The sequence below is a fragment of the Ipomoea triloba genome, chromosome 3 (genome assembly GCF_003576645.1).
Source record: "Ipomoea triloba cultivar NCNSP0323 chromosome 3, ASM357664v1".
Lineage (NCBI taxonomy): Eukaryota > Viridiplantae > Streptophyta > Magnoliopsida > Solanales > Convolvulaceae > Ipomoea > Ipomoea triloba.
Genome location: NC_044918.1, coordinates 23997632 through 24020701, shown reverse-complemented (window position 1 = coordinate 24020701; position 23070 = coordinate 23997632). Strand labels below are relative to the sequence as shown.

General features: G+C 36.4%; 2 protein-coding genes across 8 annotated transcripts; one reads left to right on the top strand and one right to left on the bottom strand.

The window, feature by feature from the left end:
* Positions 1 to 6789: 6789 nt before the first annotated feature.
* On the bottom strand, positions 6790 to 11446 carry LOC116013914 (zinc finger-containing ubiquitin peptidase 1). 7 transcript variants are annotated; one of them, XR_004097307.1, is made up of 8 exons: positions 11243 to 11446; positions 10997 to 11087; positions 9579 to 10333; positions 9324 to 9435; positions 8963 to 9058; positions 8798 to 8880; positions 8503 to 8601; positions 6790 to 8423 (listed from the first exon to the last, which is right to left on the bottom strand). XR_004097307.1 is itself a non-coding variant. In XM_031253881.1 (7 exons), coding segments are annotated over exons 1-7 (1197 nt in total). In that variant the 5' UTR covers positions 11302 to 11446; the 3' UTR covers positions 6790 to 8600. The 7 variants fall into 7 exon arrangements, 4 of the variants coding, with proteins under 4 accessions (XP_031109741.1, XP_031109742.1, XP_031109739.1 ...); XR_004097306.1 differs by having other exon boundaries at positions 6790 to 8437; positions 8537 to 8601; XR_004097305.1 differs by having other exon boundaries at positions 8537 to 8601.
* A 4719-nt stretch (positions 11447 to 16165) lies between these two features.
* LOC116011796 (pentatricopeptide repeat-containing protein At1g80150, mitochondrial) lies at positions 16166 to 19306 on the top strand. Its single transcript, XM_031251207.1, has 3 exons — positions 16166 to 16304; positions 16449 to 18072; positions 18689 to 19306. Exon 2 carries the CDS (start codon positions 16631 to 16633, stop codon positions 17858 to 17860), a length of 1230 nt encoding a protein of 409 aa, XP_031107067.1. The 5' UTR covers positions 16166 to 16304; positions 16449 to 16630; the 3' UTR covers positions 17861 to 18072; positions 18689 to 19306.
* Positions 19307 to 23070: the final 3764 nt, after the last annotated feature.

Sequence of the window (23070 nt, the reverse complement as noted above, 5' to 3'; positions counted from 1 at the left end):
AGGTGAATAGTACGGAGTAGTTATTATATTAATTTGGGAATTTAACATAAGTTGTGATAATAAATATATGCATTCTGCATTACATTATTTATATACGGCTACCCACTTCATGGATGCGCTTTTTAATTACTCCGTAATAAACTTACCTAATGAGGTACGTCAAATTCATTGAGTTTTAAACTTATCATAAGTTTAAATTAATTTATCTCTCCACATAGATATAGATATATTTATATATAGAAAAAAAACTTCTACAATACTAAATAGCAAAAATAATAATTACTGTAAATAGAAAAGACGTTGATATTTCTACAAATATAATAATAGTTTTACTTCTATTTACAAAAATATTATTTTTCTTTTTATTTAGAATATAACTGACATTCTTATCATTCAATATTGTAAAATATTTTTATATTTATAAATTCAAACGTGAGTTATTACCATCTGAGATCTTCTGAGTAGAATTGATTTGTCACGTTTAGTCATAAACTTTAAAATTGACCATTCGTGGTTTTTCAACTTTCAAATTATTACCTATCTGTGATCTAAGTTAACCCTCAATAGTCATTCAACTATCAAATTTTAACCAGTCGTTGCCCTTTTAGGAGGATCACGACTGTTCATATTTTGAAGGTTGAGAGATCATGACTGGTTAACTTGGATCATGGATGGTAACAATTTAAAAGTCGAAGGATCACGAATAGTCAATTTGAAAGTTTAAGACTAAATATGACAAAATCATTATATACTCAGAATACCCAATAGGGCATTAACTCATTCAAACGCAGTAAATCAAGCTTTAAAATGAATAAATGATGTTTGGTAGTTTGATAAATACTTCAAAGAGAATGGTATGAAGAAGATGGAAGCAAGTCAAAGTAGCAACAACAAACAGCCAAAGACCTTGTGGTCTAGTGGCACCAGCTGGTTGCACCTCCACATGGAAGGGGCAGTTCAAGCCTCAGTGAATACGATATTGACTCTTTGTGTTTCATTTGGTTGAGAAAGTAGCTATGAACAAATACGACATTGCAACAAAGTCAATAATGCTAAAAACAAAAAAACAAACGGCCTTTAATGCTAGATTGCTAGATTTGGAAAAAAAAAATGGTCTTTAATGTCCGCTGCTGCTTTGCCCATGGTGGTTATAAATGGATCTTATCTAACTTCCCCACCTGCCAACTGCTAACTATTCTTTAATGGGCATAGATAATATATTTTAAAACCTATATATAGGGTACACTTTGGTTATAACTCCTTTCCAGGAGAGAATTAAAAATAAATTTGAGTCTTTTATTTGGAAATATTTAACAAACTTGCAGCAATTAGAGAAAAAAAAATAATGTGATGACATTTTTATAAATAATTTAAATTTTAAAGTGCAATTAACAACACTATAAAATGCAACTTTTAATACTATAGAGTGCATTTAAATAAAATTATAGAGTGCATATGTTGATAAATCTTGAAAATTAAACCAAAAAAAAAAAACTAAACACAAAATAAACTATAAATACTAAACTCCTAAATAATAAAAATTGAACCCATAAACTAAACTAAACAATCTCAACCATAAATTCTAAGAGATGAGCCCATTAACTTTCACATTGGGTACAACAAATGATATTGGTGGGTGCATTTTATACTATTGCTTGGTACACTTTATATTGTTGCTAAGTGCGCTCTAAAAGTAAATCATAACTACTAAACTCTAAAGTGAACTTTTAAACCAAAAAAGAAGAAGAAGAAGAAGAAGAAGAAGAGTAAACCCTAAAACAAATCAAAAAAAAAAAAAAGATGTGGTGGCATTTTCATAAATAATTAAAATTTAGAGTGCAAGTAACAGTTTCATATAATACACCTAAGTACAAGTAAAATGTATTAAAAGTGTAAGTAATAGTTTTATACAGTGCACCTAAGTGCAAGTAAAATGTATTAAAAGACAACAAATAATGTACATTAAGCATCAATATTAATTGCACCTAACGTTATTATTAGTTGCACCGAACGTTATCACACTACTACATAAATAACATATTATGTTGTCGTCAATTATTAAAAAACCAACGTTATATGCTCTCTTTTTTTTTAATTAATTCTACTGAAGTACAAAGAGACAACAACACCTCCACCGAAGCTCGAACCCACTCTCTTTCTACATAGGGGTGCAACTGGGTGCCACTAGACTACAAGGTCATTAGCAACGTTATATGTTTAGTTTAAAAAAAAAAATCGACATAACATTTAGAGTCGGTTTCTAACATAAAAATCGATATATATATATATATATATATATATATATATATATATAGACACAAACAGAGTTGTGTTAACCATTATATATATATATGTTGAATTATTATTAACTACTAAGTGTTTCTTCTTCTTCTTCTTTTTAATTATAAGATCGTTAATAATAAAACAATAAATAATAATTAAAATAATTAATAATAATACGACGATAACAATAAATTATAAAAGTATTTTAAGAGTTAAGTAAATAGCACAATATATTTTTACATTTATTTACCCAATATCTTTATAAAACCAACTAATATTATAAGATATTTTTATAACCAACTAATACTATCAAATAGTTACTATCAGTTAAACCAATCAGTTAATGGCAAACACTATCGTAATAAAAAGTTGCAAGTGGTTAGATAAAAGAAAAGTAGGATTTAGATTAACAAAGACATTGCTTTAAAGGGATTATTACTTACTAAAATATATAACTAAGCTAAACTTACTCAAACGACAACTAAATCAACACTTCACCCTCTTGAAAGTGGAAAGTAGAGGGTGATACACTGAATGGTGAAAGCCTAACATCATGTTTGGTTTATGAAATTAATTTTAAGGGATTAAGAATACTATTTCATAAGAAATAGATTAAGAAAAGAATATAACATAAATTGTATTATATTGATTGGTTCATTAAAAGAATAAAGTTTAAGAATATTATTACAATATTTGATTGGTTTAAATAATAGAAATGAAACATGGTTTTAAAAGTAATTGTTACTACATAAGAGTTTGAAATAATATTATTCTATATCAACAATATATATAATGTATAAATTGTTATCAAACAAAATATTCATACAAGTAGCAATTTTTTTTTTTTGAATAACATTTAATGATATTCAAAAGAAGAAGGGAAAATGACAATTTTAGTCAATCAATTATGTCTAAATTATAGACTCGGTCCATAAATTATTACTATCTACAAATTTTTCCCTTTAATTTCAATCAATTATTTATAAACATTAATTTTTTTTTTTAATCTTTATTGACTATGATTTGCTCCACATTGGTAATAGTTTGTGAAGTGTTTGGTTCCTTTTATTAAAAGAAATTCACTTTTCAATTCTTTCAATCTTCATTATCTGTTGTTCAATCTAAAAGAGTGTACAAATCAATATATTTTCTTTTTTCATTTCTTAAAAAAAAATTGTCTCGCTAGTAAACACAAAGTAAAAGGTTAAAGTGAGGCTATGATCAAGAATTTTAGTCTTAATAATTAAAGTAATTATGTATAAGGATTTTGAATGGTATGAGGGCAATATCATAACACATTGCCTGTCTAAAAATAATCAACAAATAGGATGTCATTAAACAAATACAACAAATAAATATTAATTCCTTATATTAAATGAGTTGGACTCATATGCACAGTTGTGCATTAAATTGATATAAAAGGCACCTAAACAATCACAAGTACATAACATTTTTTTTTAGAGTCATTACCATTTTTGGTCCTATTGTTATTGTGATATTGCCAATTTTAGTCCACTTCCTTAATTTTTGTCACATTTTAGCCACTCTTATTTGGGTATTGCCACTTTTGGTCCATCGTTAGATTATCCGTCCAATTACCGTGAAATAGAGGGGTATCTTGGTCTTTTTATGCTGTTGTGCTCTCCAAACCCCAATAACCTCATCGGCGTCGCCGCAATTACAGGTCTTGGGACTTTGGGAGTGAAAGAGCAGAAGCCAAACGGCCTGTTTGGGATGCTGCAATTGATGTCATAGCAGCAAGGAGTTGGGAGGTAGTAGCCTTTTCCGACGCCGCCGCAGCAGGTGCAGAGGGTGCAAATCTGGAAGCTTCCGAGCTTCCTCTGGGTGTCATTCAGCATCACCGCCATCTTCTCCGCCTTCCCCGGCTCTAGAAGCGGCACCCACCCTTCATTTTCCGGCGCCGCCGACACATTTGCCTAAAAACCCACACCAAGAAAATGGACATAAGCCTAGGAAAAAGCCAAGAAAATCAAATCTACAAAAAAACCGAGGAAATGGTACACTGCCCAGTGCCCAGAAGCCTAGAACACTCAGCTGAGAGTCTATGGTTCCATGGGAAGTAATGAATAACAAGAGGAATAGAAGGGAGGAGAGAACCCTACTACTAGCAGTAGGAGACATTTTTGTGCTTTTGAATTTCTTTGATTTTTTTTTTTACCTTTTTTTTTCTTCCCTTTTCAGCTCCCGGAAAACGGCGAATAACCAGCTCCGGCTCCGACTCAGCAGACCAGGACTCTCTTGGATGTCATAAAAGACGACTCCAATGACAGTGGCGGCAAGGATCACAAATATTTCAAGGAGAAGCTCGGGCTGAAGCTGTCCGCCGGCGCAGCCTAGACTTCCACGGTCTCCATCCCTGCCTCGGACGTGCCGTTGAACAACGGGAGTATGAGCCAGAGGCATTCGATTCAGTTTGCGGAGGCAAAGTATCTGGCAGGCGAATATAAGCCGGAGCTATCGATATCGGCGTCGAGAAGAGAGCCAACTCAATCGAGTAGAATGTCGTTGACGAGGAATCAAAGCCGGACGTGAGGTAGGAGCTTGAAATTGCAGAGCTCGATGTCGATCAGAAGAGGAGAGCGAAGGAGGCAAGGAGGGAGAAGACGAATATACCCCTCTATTTCACGGCATTTGGACGGATAATCTAACGATGGACCAAAAGTGGCAATACCCAAATAAGAGTGGCTAAAATGTGGCAAAAATTAAGGAAGTGGACTAAAATTGGCAATGTCACAATAACAATAGGACCAAAAATGGTAATGACTCTTTTTTTTTATTAGCGTGATGACAAATGGAAGACTTCCAAGAATTTAGCTACGTAATTACCATTTAATAAAACGGAGTATTAGAGGAGAAATTGAATATTTTACAAAATGATCAATTTGTCCTCTAATAATTTGGCAAATCAAAATAAATTTTTAATGTTTATAAGTAATGGATTAAAAGATCCACTTTCAACATAATTAAAGGAAAAAAAAATTGTATAGACCAATAATTTATGGACCGGGTCTACAATTTAAGCATCATTGATGGACTAAAAACGCAATTTTCCCAAAGAAGAATAACATAAGGTTTGTTTGTTTTGTTTTTTTTGTTTTTTTTTTTTTTGTTTTTTTGTTTTTAACAAAATACTCAAAAGCAAAACAAATGTTTTTAATAATGTATAATAAATTCCAAAACAAACAAATAATAGTACTAACTACTAATGTTCATAAAATATAAATCTGAATAATAATTAATTGCCAGCAAGGAATCTTCTTTTCAACAATAGTCTTCAATTAGGATCAAGACTGAAAAAAAATCATTTTATTATGATGATCGATGAGTTTAACAAAACAATGTCTATTTTATAATAAGTCAAACTATCCACCTTGTATATAATTATTAAAATCTAATTTTGTTATATATATGGACATCAATGTTGCAAAAATTCCACATAGGCACCGACTGATACTAGGCAGCGGGCCAAGCCCCTGTTTTAAAAAATAAATAAATAAAGATATACTACATAGCAAGGCAGTAGTGTAACATTATATATATATATAGACTTTACTTAATTTTTTGAACTTTGAATTAATATTAATTTTGTTAAACGATAAAGTTGGACTGAAAATTCACAATGTTAGTATTTATAAACTTTACTTATTTTTTTTTTTTGAACTTTGAATTTAACAAGAAAAAAGAAAACCACAGCCCGATGCACGTGGAGCAGGCTAGGGTTGCATGAACCTAGCCCACAGGGCGGCCCGCAAAACCCGTCGAAAATTAGGTCCGCGGTGGGGCGAGCCGACCTACTTTGACAGTCAGTAGTTATGCCGTGGACCCAGGTCCACCTTGCAAGGTGGATCTGGGTCCAATACGACGCCATTTCACAATTTTTTTTTTTAAAAAAATAAAAGTAAAAAATTAACGGCGTTAACGGCTCCTCATCGCAACAGAACACAAACTCTCACAAACCCTATACTCCACATTCACAATTTGAAAACTCCACATTCACACAGGGCTATATGTTTAGTAACTATATTACCATTGTTATGCATTCACACATTCAAAACTCTATATTCACAGGTCTTATACTCCATGTTCACAACTTGGGAACTTCACATTCACACATTACAGGACTACAAGTTGCTAGAACTCTGTTAACTCTACTACAGATTCACACATTCATAACTCTACATTCACAAATTCTATACTCCATATTCACAATTTGAAACCTCCACATTCACACATCTCAGGGCTGCTAGAACTCTGTTAACTCTACTACAGATTCACACATTCATAACTCTACATTCACAAATTCTATACTCCATATTCACAATTTGAAACCTCCACATTCACACATTTCAGGGCTATATGTTTAATAATTTAAAAAAAAAATAATAGTGAAACGGCGTCATATTGGACCCAGGTGTCCACGGCATAATTTGCGCTTTGACAGTACTACCGAGGGGGGAGCTCATTCCCAAAGAACAATATCCCCAATTTTCCGAGAATAAAATGCATTAACAAACAATGGAATAGGTCGGTCCTTAGAAATGTCATTCCATTTTAGACCTATTACACGAATCATACGTGCAAATGAAAGGACAAGTATAAACACACAAGATGGTACAAGTTATATACGCATACAGTCATACGGCATACAGCACATCAATGCAGTAACAGAAGTAATGACAGTAGAGATGAAAAGATAACTGAATGAGGAAGCAACCTCCATGTCTCCATACACCGGCTGTAGAGCTAAAGACCCTTGATTGATTGGAATTGTTGCAACACTTTGAATCTGAAGCACCATACCATGGATGATTTTGATTCTCCAGTATATGCTAATTGCTTGATGTTAGTACTATGGCTATTATAACTACTCTGAAGCTGCCATAATTAAACCATCTTTGCCTGAGTGGCTGCCTCCCCTCACAATTGAAACTCACTGCTGATAGTAAGATCCCCTTTGAGAGTCTGAACTGGATGCTCAAATATGGAAATCTCTCTTGAGCCACCTTAACAAATGTTTTTGTATTTCATCTCAACAACCCTCTCTGGCTACCTTAAACTGTCTCATATACTAAGCGAACTCATCTACCAACCTCGGTCTGTGCCCTACCTAAATGCATTCTCTGCATACCAACACTCACTTCCAAATAGAAAGAAAGTTAACCCACAAGTGAAGCCATCCCACCTTTCTCTTCCTTCTTGGAGCATCCTCCAATATTACTTTTGTTTTTCTAGCACATGTAAGCACATTTTACAAAGATACAACCTGAATGTTTACCTTTGTCGAAGTGTATGTTGCGTCTGAACTGCAAAAATAAATTAGCTTTCTCTGAGACACCTGAAGAGCACATTCTTCCAAAAGACCAGACTTTCATTGAAGCAATTGCTGCATAGACGCAGGAAAGAGAGCCTCAAGCATGAGACGATCCCAACATATAATTGATTTATGCACAGGCATTTTAATTGGGAGAAGGCAAGCTAGCTTTGAGAACCACATAAGATCATCATAGATATTCCCGCACAGTACCATAGTCACTGAATTGTGGACCCTGATACCCATCATATTACTTGGCAGGTGTGTATATACTAAACAAGGCAAACAAGAAGATTCCCCATCATATGCCATCAAAAGGGAACTTAAATATCCAATACCAAGGTTCATTAAACATCCAAGGCCAGAAGTAGCAGCACTACACAATTTCAGACTCCAAACAGAGGGTTGAAAAGAAGTATTCTTTGTTTAGCCAAATGCAGCTGTAAAGTCTTTCATGTTGGTTCTGCCAAGAATCTGAGATTTTATGATATCGATGAAACAAGAGTTCTGACTGATAGAAAATACTTGTTGATTACAACCTAAAACGTCATTTGCAGAGGTAGGTATAATGTATCAGGATCCAATTCAGTTGCTAAATCATATACATATCTGCTATAGGAGAAAAAGAGTTTCTGAAGCTGCAAGCATCCATGAATTTGTAAGCAGTTTGCCTGATGCATGTGATACTGTGCTACAGAATAGGGGAGGAAGGATCTCAACTATTCTGGTGGAGAAAAGCAGCGAACAGTCCAGAAATGGCATTTACTTATAAGGTCAACCCACGGTATTACCAGATAGAGCAACAACTCTAGCAAAAAGATTAAAAAGCAAGGGTGAGTCCTTGAGCGCACAGATATTAATACAGCTGCACAGCTTTGGTGGCTCACATTTACAAGTAATACAAATCAGAGTTTGAAGTACCATAGTTGTTATAGCCGAAGGTAAAGTTGTGGAAATAAGAAGCCACTCAACCCTTATAACAAAACCTGAGATGTTAATCATTAGCTCAAAACAACAGTCCTTTGGAATCCAGTAAATGAAACATATATGGAGTAATAAAATTCCTTAACATCTAAGCAAAAGAGAAAAAGTGCCTTCAAATATTTATATTCCACAATGATTTAAGCATACATATTGAACATATGGAAGCTTGAAATGAAATACAAAAGTCTAGGAACTGACTAAAATTCATGACGAATGCTTTGTAAGTTCTTCAGTTTTTCAACCTCTTCCCCAAAAGCGACTCCATGATCAATAAAACACAACTGACAAAGAAATATGTTGCAAATCAAGTGTTTAGATTAGATGAGAAGAAATCATTGGACAGATGTAAACTATGCCTTATACCTGATATAGTGGCTTCCTCAGAGTGTGCACACCTCTTTTTATTAGCCTTTGCCATCCATCATTGTCTCTGAGAGATTTTGCCAGATCTTTGGTTCTCTGAAAGTTATGATCACAACTATTCCTGTTTAATGATAACAGCTACCAGAAACAAGAAAAGGCAACTACATGTTTTTGAAAAAATCAAACAAAACAGAATAGTGAAAAATATAACCCAATTCTGCATGTTTCAATTGTAAACATTCCAAATTGAGAATTAGAGGAAACTATATTTCCAATTATGTGGAGAAAACTAATTCACATAGCAAAGGCAATTGCAGAGTCACTTAAAAAAGTAGCACTCAACAGATATCGACATACTTACATGGCCAGGGTCTAAGATCAAAAGATTGTATTGCTTCGAGCCATTTTTCTGAAGTTTCTTTTGAATCCCAACAATTGTTCTTGAGTGGCCTTGATGTTGGAAGTACAATGGCCTGAAGAATAAACCTTATAAGAGATCTCAATGGAGTGTGACATTGCAAATTTATAAAACCGAGAACACAACCATGCACTTGCACTTCTAAGTAATCAGTGAAGGGTGCCATGAGATCATGACAACATTTAAAAATACACTTACGCTTTCAGACTGACAAGGACATGTCTATTGTCAGATCTTGTACACTTAGGGTCAGAAAAGTAATTCCACACCCAATCAATGAGAACCTCCTGTCCCTTAACATTTGCATCATGTGTAAAGGATACAGGGTCAGAAACATTGTTTTTCCACTTGGACACATATTTGTCCATAGGTCCATAAACCTTCGGTGCAATTGTCTTACTACAGAAATCCACTATTCGAGCACGAAGACCAAAAGAACGGAAGAGGGTAGCACATTCTGTAGTTCCAATCCAATTTCTTTTTCCATAGATTTCTTGATCAAAGTCTTTAGACCCAGCCATATCAAAGCCTTGTTCCCAGGCAATTTCAAGCCATCTCTGGAGCGAAGGGATATCAGGAACAAACCCTGAGCCACCAAAGAGAACGTTCCTTGCTTCTTGTCTTTGGTTGAGCAAATGAGAGCTGAGCATCTGAATATTGCGCCATCCACACCCCCATCCAACATCCTCTGATGTGATGCTTTCAAAATGATCTACATAACCACACAACCGACTGACACAGTTCTCAGGTTCTAATTCCAAACAGCTTCTCAGCATGTTAATCATGCCTCCTTCAACATGGTAAAAAGATCCCTTCATCTGCAGATTGACTAAGCAGCTTATTCGTTCACCCAAGTCTCTCCCCTCAGACGCTCGACCATCCATACGAGAACTTGAAGAGCTACTCTCAGGCCTTTCCCATGCACCAGTTTTACGGAGAGTTGCACTACTAACCTGGTTAATCATGAATGGTTCAGTTTAGATACTACTGCCAATAAGGAACTAAAAGAAATAATGAAATAAGATAAAGAAAAGGCCATTCCAGGAAATGGTGAGGTGAAATTATATGATTTTAAAATTCTAATCTGTTAGGATTAGGCGATATGTCAAAAGCTATAGCTCACAACGAAGGCACAACTTTATTTCCTTATATACCGCCACCACATTTTTGAGAGGCTACTGGTCTTGCCCAACAATTCCCCTCCAGCACGGCAGCACCTACCAACCTTAACTGCAAAGCTTTGATACCACTTGTTAGATCAAGCATTTGGCTTGTTTACCATTAAGCCAAAAGCTATAGCTCACAACAAAGACTCAACTTTATTTTCTTATATACCGCCATCACATTTTCAAGAGGCAAGGTGTTGTACTTGGTCCTTCACACCAATTGCTAGACTTGAACCCTTTGTCAGCCTCGCCCAACATGATCATGGCAATTTTTAACTTTGCCCTTCCCCCCAACATCCACAAAAATAAATCCTCACATTCAAACCCCTGCTCTTTGGCTATGGAATTAAAATTGCGTAGCCTACACATACATAAAATAGTATATATGTACCATTCACCAAGTCACTTGGAATGTCACACGCATATGTAAAATGCTTACTCGCGGAGTACCTGGGGGGAACTAGAAGGAGCAAGGGCAACGTCTCGTCCCAACTCGAAATCGTTAACAACGTCTTCATCGTCGAAGTGACTGTTTGCATGTCTGAAAATCGATTTCAATTTACAAAAGGAGAAAATAAAAAGAATTACGCAATTAGTCAATAGTTCAATGATCACACACAAGCAGGTGAATATGAATACATAACAGTAGAACGAATCGAAACAGGGGAAAAGCGTGGAAATGGGGGTAGGATATACCTTTCCAGTTCTACAGAAAGAACTCTCAGATGGCAGAAGGGGCAAGTCGTGATGTCCATCGAAAAGCTATGAGGTCGGTCGGCGCTTTTCCCGTCTGAGCAAACGCAATTGAACCTTATTAGTTTTTCCCCTGGGTCTTCCCTCTTTCCCGTCTGTTCACTCTGTTGTCTCGTAAACCAATCCTTCCGGGAATGATGTTTTGCCCGTATGCTGGTCCGGAATACGATTTTAGGGAAATCATTCCTAGCTTTAAGGGTGTATTCGCTTTTATAAACTTTTATTAAAAAATTTTAACAATTTAAGGGAAATTTAATCAATACTTTTATAAATTTTTAAAAACTCTTTAAAAATCTATAGATATTCAATTCATACTTTTAAAAAGTTTTTGAAAGTATACTGGTGTTCCATTCAAACTTTTATAGAGTTTTCAAAAATCAACGGATAAAAGTCTAGGAAAGTATATAAAGATTCTAGGAAAAATTGTCAAATTGACCCCTATGTCAGGTAGATAGTGCAATTAGGCCTCCTAAGTGAAAAAAAAAAAAAAACTATATTCAAGCTCCCTAAATCGGTAAAATTGTTCAATTAAGTCCAAGCTGACTTGTTTATCAGGTCAAATTCGTGAGGTGTTGACAAGTGTCCTTTTTTTCAAAATAAATATTTTTATTTATTATAAATAAAAAATAAATAATATTATAAAAAACAGCCACCGGCTATGAAAGAAGAAGAGAAACCAGTTTACCATCTTCTTCTTCTTTGTCTCACTTCTCGCCGCACGTCCGCCAAAGGAAGAGAGAGAGAGAAAGAGAGAGACGGAGCTGCACCCTGCCATCGTCGCCACTGCCAATCCGACACTGGAGGAGGAACCAGTTCTCGCGCGCCTGCTACTCCGTCGACCTCGCCGCCAGAGATGCACCAGATCGACCATTGCTCAAGCTCCGTCGTTCACGCTTGCCGCATCTCAGTTCGTCGGTGAGGGAGAGGGACGGTTGTGGTGGTGGCTACGGCGATGGCAGTTCTTCTTTTTTCCTCTGTTATAAACTTTTTCATCTATTCCTATCAAATTTTATGATACCTTTCAAAACTTTCATAAATACTCATATACTTTTGATTTTTATCTTTTTTTTTTTTTAATTTTCACACAAATCTATAAAACATCATAGCAACAATTTTATTATTGTTGCAAACAACAACTAGGTTTTGTTATGTCTCTTGAAGGCACATTTTTTTGTCTTTAGTTGATTTGTCATACTTATTAGACCCATCTAATGTTTATTGAGTTCATGTTTTTACTTAGAATAGGTATATGTGCTAGTTTGATCACTTGCAAACTTCCACTAGGAAAATACTACTGGACTTCCACTTCTTACCCTCAACTTTTACTCTCTTTCACAAATCCTTGATTTAGACACTTTTATTATGACCCACATGATGAAAATATCATATCCTTCTTAGAATGTATAAAATTTATTTATTTATATATTTATCTGTTTTGGAGCCAAGTTAAAAGTATCTCTTATAATTATATAAAAAATTCTCTCATCCCATTATGAAGAATAACGGCTTATCGAAGGAATTCACATCTAGATACATATAGTATAACGATGTTGTGCTATTTATAAAAATATTTGTAACAAATTATAAATAATGTATTAATAGAAGTTATGAAATGTTTGTAAGGGGGTGTATTCAATTTAGAATTTTAATTACTTTTGTAGACTTTTTAATGTTAAAAAGTTTTGTCAAGTTTATAAATGTCTGTCCTACAGACTTGTATAAAGTTGATAAAAGTCTAAAAAAGTATAGAAAGATTCTATAAAAATCATTTAAAATTCATTAGTTTAAAACTCTTTGAAAGTTTATAAAAATCTTGATTCAATACACCCCCCTTAATTAACTAGACTTAACTAATGTTATTTTTTATACAAATTTTCATAATATTAAATTTAATATTAGTTTTCAAAAAAAATAATATTAGTATTGATGAATATATTGAAAATGACTCAAGAATAAGGACCCGGAGTCTAGAAGCCCATAGCCCTAGGCCCAATAAAATGATCTTGGGCCAAGTTATTTGGTAATCCAAACCATGATAGAAACTCGACGGCCCAAGAGAGATAGAGAGACCCAGAAGCCTGAGATGGACGAAAGGGGCTCAGATGAGGCTACTCGAGCCGAGTGGTTGGACTTGGAAGTGGGGGCCCGTGGCCCAAGTCTTGGGTCTGAGGGCTCGGCCTCCGCGACCGGCCGACCCTAGGCAGGCTTCCCGAGCGGGGTGGTTGGACCTGAAAGAGGGTACCTAGGGCCTAAGTCTCGGGTTCGAAGGCCCAATCTTCGCGGCCAGCCTTGGGCGACCTTCCGTTCAGCCTTGGTTCTCGCCTCAAGGCACCCTGAGCGGCTGGATTTGGGCCAATCTCGCGACCCAACAAACGGGCTTTGACTTGCTCTTGTGACTCACCACGAAGATAGATAGATTAGTTAAAATTTTCTTGTATAAATTGGTATGATTCAGTCATTACAGCATCATGTTCAATTCCTACAATTGTCTTGTAATATTCTAGCTCTAATCATTTTAATACTACTACAATTCCACTCAATTATTCATTTCATCCCTATATTTTATGCGAGCTAAGTTGATCTGTCTAGAACCCAGTGTATTTAGTTCCATTTTGTTGATAAGAAGAAAAACACAAATAAAAGAGATTCACGTGATAAAAAGAATATTTATGAATTTAAAGCAAAGGAAAATTTCAATTGAGAAAACACTAGGAATTTGGGATTCACCTATTAGATAATTAACTAACTCTCTGATTCTTGCAATTATAGTGATGATTGCTTCAAATATATCCTAATACTCTGTCGAGCTACTAGGTTGTATCCAAGTAACTGTGATCATCCGTCGATATCTCACCAACATTAATTGAACCCATTCCACAATAATCAAAACTCACCACAAATACCTACAGTTATGTCTAGTTTAGGTCAATTGTGTTTATCTTACAAGTTGGGTTCATAATTCACATGTCAGTTCTTCGGGTAGTTTGGTCATTTTGCGATTTAAAACTTCAGGTTATAATTTCGGGTCAAAAGTTAGGTCAATCTTGGGTATAAAATGATATAATTAATTTTTAAAATAAGATAGGTTCATTTTGAATTTAGATTTGGGGTCATAGCTTGGCTATCAGGTTCACTAGTTCGTCTCGTATAGTCTTTTGGGTCACGATTTTGATAAATAAAATTCATCCCTTAATTAGGACTTTTAAAACCTTGAATAAATATATAAATATTTTGTATTAAATCATTTAAAATAGAGAGTTTAAAATATTTAATTATACTCTAGTTTAACAAAAATTTCTTGTAGGAAATTAAATCACATATATAATTATATTTTAAAAGCTTAATAAAATAGGAGTTTAGAGAAAATGATTTGGGGTGTCACAAGGATAGCTGGGGGTTGAGTGTTGTAGTCCTCCAGGCCTCCAGGGCAGCCGAAAGTCCATATCTGGTTGGGCTGAAGTCATCGAAGCGGGCAGCTAGGCTGATGTAGATCTCCTTCTAGATGTCTGCCATCCTTGCTTGGTAGTCCTCCCAGCTGATGCCGACCAGGTACTCTTGCCCCTCGGTAGTCTCTAGCCAGCCCTTGGAGACCTCTACAGCACGAGTTCGGGCGTACTCCATGGCGTCCCTCTGGAAGGCCTTTGACCTTTGGTAAGCAGCTAGGGCAACCTCGTGGGCAGTAGTTAGCTCCACCATTAGCTGCTCGGCACGTTTCCGTTCAGCTTCTAGAGTCGAGGCTACTTCCCCAAGTTTCAGGTTCATCTCATCATTGTGCTTGCCATGGTCAGCACAGGCAACATGGAGAACCTCCAACTCTAACAAGATCACATTTTGGCAACGACAGAGGGCGAGTAGGCACATCAGAGCCTAAAAGAAAAACATTGGATTAGAACACAAGTAAAAATGGAGCAAGCAATTAGGAAGAAAGTTAGTTAAGAAGCCTACCTGGTACATTCGGTAGGCGGTACCCTCTAACAGCTTGTCAACATTAGTCGACTCAATAGATTCCAAGTCCCTCGGGAAGACCACTTTGTCTAGCCATTCCATCACGAGGAACTTGCCCTTATGGGTCGTCTCCGTGGAGTTAGCCTCCGGGTCGACGACAATATAATATTAATTTCAATACCAGAACATTTGGTCGTAAGTTTAAACCCCAATAAAAAAAATAAGATTATATCATAATTTTCATTTTAAAACTAATTAGAAAAATATCATTTTATCCATATTTATACGAATAGTAATTTTAATCACTCAATTGTTGACAAAAGCATTATTTACCCTCAAATTTTGTACTAGAAGTGTCCATTTTGGTCCTCTTTTTCATGAGGTGGCAATTTTGATGGTTGTAGTTTCTCAATTGGTTAGTTAATGAAAATTTAATGATTCATAATTATAAATTACAATTTTGTTGATATATTGATTAACAAACTCTATATATACAATGTAACAATAATTAATTTTAACGGTCGTTGTTAGTAATAGTTCAAACTGCTACTTTATAAAAACTTTGATTAAATAGTAAATGATTAAAGAATTAAAATTTGTGTACTAAAAAAAAGAATTAAATTTTTTTTTTGTATAAGTATATTATTTTTCCATTCCAAAATCCAAACTAATTTATTCTACAATTCTTAATTGACTAGACTAGAATTGTAATACATAATATATTATACTCTTTTTTTTTTTTAAACACATAATATATTATACTCTATTCATTGTTTTAAAGAAAACCGTAACAATAACATATTACAAAACTAAAATACTACGTTCTCAAAAAAAAAAAAAAACTACGGTAAGACCAGCTTGTGAGCGGTAAAATGTCCCTAACATCGACTAAACATTAAACAAACGCCTCTGAATTTGGAAGAGTCGAATCGACGCAGCCAAACCCAAAACCTAAATCCTGTTTTCCTCGCGTGACGTATACCTCTACTCCTCCACCAGCTTGGTGTCTCCAGACCCCTAAAACCCCTTTACGGATGAACCACCTTTTCTTCGTCCTCCGGTAATCTGCTCTCTTTCCTTACATTGAAGTTCCATACTATGAGTCTTTATTCTATTCTTTATTGTTCATATACGAATTAGATTAGATACAGATACATCTCTCTGATTCTGCTGGTTTTTTTTCCAATCCGGGTTTTGGATTCAGAGTACATTTGGGGTTTCTGAGTTTCGCATTCGGTTTGATTGAATGCGCGATTACTTTTTGGTTCCGCGGTATGATCTAGTTTTTGTTAATGGTGTTGTGCTGCGTCATTCTTTAATGGAAAGTTTAGTAAAAATTTAATCTTGGCCGGTGGGTACCCTTGAAACTGAGGGTAGTCTCTGAATATGCAATCTCTGCGCGTGGTTCGCAGATTTGGAACTGCACATCGTATTGCCGCAGCTCCCAGCATTGCATCCAAAGATACTTCCAGTATTGCTAGTAATACATCGGTCTCTAAGAAAAAACCAATTAAAGTGGATGAACCTGCACTTATAAGGTTGAAAAAAGAAAGAGATCCCGAGAAGCTATTTAATTTGTTCAGGGCAAATGCGCATAATAAGGTTGTTGTTGAGAACCGGTTTGCATTTCAGGACACGGTTTCTCGCTTGGCAGGAGCTGGCAGATTTGATTACATTGAGAATTTGCTCGAGCAGCAGAAGACTCTACCGCAAGGTAGACGGGAGGGTTTTGTAGTTCGAATTATAATGTTGTATGGGAGCGCTGGAATGGTGAAGCATGCTATTGATACTTTCTATAATATGCATTTATACGGTTGTCATAGGACTGTTAAGTCGCTCAATGCTGCTCTCAAGGTTTTGACTCTATCCCGTGATCCAGAGGCTATTGATTCGTTTTTGAAAGATGTGTCGTTTAAGTTCAGTATTAGTTTAGATATATTTTCGATCAACATTATTGTCAAGGCATTTTGTGAAATGGGTATTTTGGATAAGGCTTATCTGGTAATGGCTGAGATGGAAAAGTTGGGAATAAGCCCGGATGTAGTTACATATACAACGCTTATATCTGCCTTTTACAGAATTAATAGAGTGGAGGTCAGTAATGGCTTGTGGAACCTTATGGTGCTTAAGGGCTGCATGCCTAACCTTGCAACATTTAATGTTAGGATACAGTTCTTGGTGAATCGGGGGCGAGCTTGGGATGCTAATAAATTATTGGATTTAATGCATAGACTTGGGATAGCTCCTGATGAGATTACTTATAACCTCGTAATCAAAGGATTTTGCAGAGCTGGTTTTCTTGATATGGCTAAAAGGGTCCATTCTTCTTTGCATGGCAATGGTTTGAAATCCAATGAAAAAATTTATCAAACCATGATTCATTACCTCTGTAAAGCGGGTGAGTTTAACTTGGCATATACAATGTGCAAAGATAGTATGAAAAATAACTGGTTCCCAAGTGTCGATAGTATTATAATTCTACTTGAAGGGCTACAGAGATATGGAGGATTGGAAGGGATCGAAAAAGCTCGATTTCTCATCACTTTGGCCAAGAGAAGAGTTCCTCCTTTTTCTGCAGATCAATTGAAAGCGATGCAATCTATATTATCAAAGTGAGTAATATATGACACTGAACTGTCAATCTCAGCGCATATGCTGATATTGCAGCTCAGCTGGAGCTGAAAGTTACCTCGTTCATTTTCTATTGGAGCAGAGCTGGACATCTATACACTCTAATGGATGAATAACCACCCGAGGACAGTGAATTTATTGTAAAAAGTTCATGGCAATTTGAAAGTTCTGAAAGTACAATGGCGACTTCATAAGTTGTAAGTTTTTCTTTTTTGTCCTCTTTCATGTGCGCTCACAAATGCTTGCATACATGTCTATGCATATGCCTATTTCTAAGTTTTCTCAATGCCCAACATCTCTCTCTCTCATGCACACAAACTGCACTTATGTATTCATGCTTACATCTGTATGTATGTATATTTATTTATCTCGTCTAGATTTACCAAAAACAATGCCAAAATCACTGCTTTTGTTATATTTTCATGGAGTTAATTCTAGTCTTAGTCCCTGACTATAGTAGCATTTTCACATTTAGTCCTTCCCTTATAGTATGGCCACAACCAAATTTAGTTGTCCTAGTTGGGGACCAAATCTTGCAAAAAATTAAAACAAAAAAAAGAAGAAAAAAGTTAGGACTCAATCTGGCCAAAAAAAAAAGAAAAGAAAAAAGAGTGAAGTATGCAATGTAATCAAATTAAGAGGGTAGGGCTATATGTGCAAATGCCACCATAGTTGTCGAGTGTCGACTAAAGCTAGATTTAACTCTATTTTCATGTCATTTTACATTCAGATATTTTACTGGTTAAATGTGGTGCTGTTATAATGCAACTGATCTTCAAGATTAGGTAGTTTAATTATCTTTTCTGCTCTCAGTTTTGCCTGCCTGTGTATCCAAGTCGACAACTTTCTGACTGGAGACAGGAGTAACTGCACAAGAGTACAAACGGGTGTCTTCATCGTCCAATTTGGTATTCATGAGGCCATCTTAGAGATGCACTGTTCTCTGACTCTCTGAGTTGTGACTGAGCTACAGAGGCCTTGCATATTCGGGCATTGCTATATTTTACTAGTGAAATTTAAAAGAGCTTCTCGGCCATTCTGTGGTTTCGGTGAGATGGTAATGAAGGAGCCCTTCTCAAAATGTGCTGATTGTCCCAGGGTTTTTGATGTTTCACAGATGGAATGGCTATTCTTATAATTCCTGTATGCTGAAACTATGAAGACAAAAGACGAATGTTTTCCTGAGCCCCATTGACTTTGTGGCGACTTTTTGGTTAGCTTTGCATTAGATACTTGTTAGATTACTTTGCCCCATTGGCAATGTTAGTGACACAGCTAGAGAACTATTCTTGGATTTTTGTATACTGATAATCACAGTTAATTTTGTGTAGATATTTTGCCTGTTTAGCAAATGTCAAAATGGGCAAGGCAGAAAACTCAAATTGTATTATTTTTATGGGTAATTTTTCAATCTTATTGTGTTCTTGAATACTTTTGCTAGTTTGTTTTCATATACTTGAGCCAAATAAATAAGGTAAAACATAAAGTGTGGAACTTGAAATTAATAGTTTCAGTTTCAAAAAATAGTTTCAGTTGACAGAAGCAATCTGGAGAGCATTCCTAAGTATAAAATCATCTCTTTTCCATTGCAAAACCTTCTCTTGAGAAAGCGCTATATAACTGATTTGACAAACTGATCCCAAAACATAAGAGCATTCCTATAAAAGGTTTTTACATGGTTTATGTCATAGCACGGTTTATGTCATAGCACTTGGATGAAAGATAGAGGGAGAGAAAGAAGAATGAGGAGCCTCTGCAAGAGTGGAGCTTTTTGCAGGTAAATGGGACCCACTGACGCAATGGACAGCTGCATCAAACACGCGTGAAAGGCACATATTGCGCCCGCTGTCAAACACGCGTGAAAGGCACATACTGCGCCCAGCGGGCGCGTGCACTGCATGCTCAGGCACGCCTGACAACTTAATTTATTATTATTATTATTATTATTATTATTATTTTTTAAATCTTATTTGTTTTATATTTTTTTCCCTCCCATCCCATTTTCTCTTTCTTAATCACACTAACAAAAACTCTTTAAAAACTGTGAAATAACTCCACTAATAAGGATGCTCTAAGAAAAGAAGCCTGCTACAGGTCCTGTGATAATGCAGTAATATAATAACCAGAACAATTGTTTGACAATTAGTCTAGATATCTCCATTGTCCTTGGTCTGTTTTGGAGATGCTCAAGTTCTCCAATTGTACAAAAAATGACTATATTTTTGTTCAAAATTATTATTTTAGTTAAATAATTAATAATTCACCAATAATTTTATGGATGCATAAATTAAAAAAAAAATTGTGTAGTAATTGCATAAAAAACATACAATTGTAGCCCTATTAATATTATCACTTTTATTCAATTTAGATAAATAATTTCAAAAAATTGTTGAAACCAAATTTTCATTTAATATCTATTTTAATTATAATTTAATATATTATGATATATTTAATATGAAAAACTAATAATAATTTTAAATAAATTCAATCTGTTTTGACCGAATAATAAATTCGATTGTATATTAATTTAGAATTAAATTAACTATTATAGTTATACAAATTTTTCAAAAAATAAAAAATAAAAAATTACAAACTAACCCTATTTAATATGGTTAAAGCCACATTACTATAAAATAATTAATTTTACAAATATAAATTAGATATAAAATAATAATGTTCATCTTATTACAAAAACAAATATTTAAAAAATTAAATGTTAATGTCCAAATAATAATATATGTTAATAAAACTGTTTGACTTTGTTTTCAAAAAAAAAATGTTTGACTTTTAGGCTATGCTCAACAAACTTAGCTGAAAACTGAAAAACTATAAGTTAAAAAATGAAAACTGAAGAGCTGTTAAGCTAGCTGATTATGCTTAAAAGTGTTTGGTAAAATTAATTTTTTTTTTATAAGCTGATAAATATAAAAGGACTAAAAAAGACATCTTCATAAAATTTAAATAGTTTTAAATTTAAATAGGTTTGTTTACATGTTAAAATTTAATATTTTGAAATGAAACTATTAGCATAATCATGATCTAGCATCCCATAATGAAGTATTGCGAATCTCCTTCATCTCAATAGAAGTCTCACTTAATCCAATACAATCCTATTCATATATATATATATACTAGTATTTTTATGCGCGATGCGCAAAATATAGGTGCCTAGTATTAGTACTTTATATTAAAAGTTTAAATTTATTTAGATTTTAGATGCTTAAATTATAGTAAATAATAATAATAATAATAATAATAATAATAATAATAATAATAATAATAATAATAATAATAATGATGATGATGATGATGATGTAAAATATTTTTATAAATTTGATATTTATATTTTAAAAAGTAACTAACATATAACTCTAATATATAATGTGTATATGTATTTGATAGTGCAAAATACGGATACGAAGCCAAACGGGAAATACGATCTATTATTGCCTCAAAAGATCCAAATCCGGTTTACAAAGCGAATAAAGGCTCGAAGGGCTCGGCGGGTCGGCAGTGGATTTTCCTACTGTCCGAGCTCACTTCAAGGCTTAGTCAAGAATCAACCAAAAGATCCTCTCTCTCCTCATAAATGCGGTATTTATAAGAGGGAAAAGGTAGGATCGCCGGGCTTCCGGCATGACGAGAACGTGGCGCGCATGTGCCCGCCTCACTCCGGGCCTAAGCGGGAGGGAGCACGTGGCGGCCCTTGACACGCCACGTCGCTAGCCGATCGAAGGTACTGTTCGGTCCGTGACGCCGACCATGAACCGATCGGGCCGAACGTCCGGCCTCCCGACCGTATGGTCTCCGACCGGTCTGGAGCGACCATACGGTCTCTGACCGGTACTGGAGTATATTTACTATCATCTAGCCCCCTCACCCCAAAGCGTGACAATCGCGAGCGCAGAGGAACGGTTTGGGGTGAAAACTATTATTGAGCCGACCGCGCCATCACTTACCGCGATGGCCTTCTCGCGCGGGCGCACGGGGAGACGGTGGGGACTCATGTACGGGCGCAAAACGCTTCGGCGGGAAAACCCTCGAAAAACGAACCACCACCCCTGGGCGATGATTGGCCTTCTCTGCTCTACGCCTATAAATAGCTCCCTCCGCACTCTAGCGCTCACTTTTGCAACTAAAGCTATCCGGAGACCAGAGCTTCCCGAGACGAAACAAAGGCCCTCGCTATCTGCGCCGCGAAATATTCACGCCCTTCCAACGTCTTTACGCTCGGTAAGTTTTCCATCCTTTCTCTTTTGACGACATAGTCCCCACAGTTTAGGTCGGTGCCCGCGCCAAGTCGCTGAACCCCCATCCCTTCGCTTAAATAGGAATCTAGGATGTCGGACTCGGACAGCCAAAGCATTTCAGGTCAGGACTACGACGTAGCGGGGAACGAGAGTTTTACCCCTTCCACCGGGGGCTCCACCTTCAACCAGATCGACGAAGTGGAGCATGTCTCCGCCGACACCGAAGAGAACGAAGGGCCGCTGCGCGCCTCGGCCTTTACTGAGGACGTCAGCACATCGGGCCGGGGCAAGTTGCCGCGGGTTGTGGTCTCGGCGTTATTTCCTCACCGCAGCCCCCGCACCATAGAAGACGTCGCTTCCTCACTGCGCCGAGGAGGCGCACCGCGGGAATTGCGCGACCCTGAGCGGATCTCGGGCCCCGAAGCCTCACGCCGACCAGCCGCTCTGCCGGCCCCGGGCGAAGTGAGTTCGTCAGCTCCAGACCCTCGCCGACCTTCGGCGTTGCCCGCCCCTGCTGGGGCCAGCTCGTCGGTACCCGATCCGGCAGAGGTCGAACTGGCGGGCGACGAGCCTACCACCACCCGGAAGAAGATGCTTTTTCTGAACAGCGAGGTCGTTCAGCAGTAGAAGTGCCTGCTCACCCGTGCCGAAATCGACGAGATCCACGCGCTGTTGCGTGGCAGGGAGACGTATAAGGTCAGCCGTTCGCTCGGCAACGTGATCGATCGGCACGTTGACGATTGGCTTGGGATCCATCTGGACTCCCTGAAAGCGCCACTGACCTTCCCCTTCTCTCCTCTTCTCCTCGCCTTTCTGAAATACTACGAGGTGCTTCCCGGGCAGATCATCCCGAATGCCCATCGGATGATCGCGTGTTTTCCCCTAATTTGCGCTCGGCACAAATTGGTGTGCACTGTTGAGCTGTTCAACTTCCTCTACGCCGTC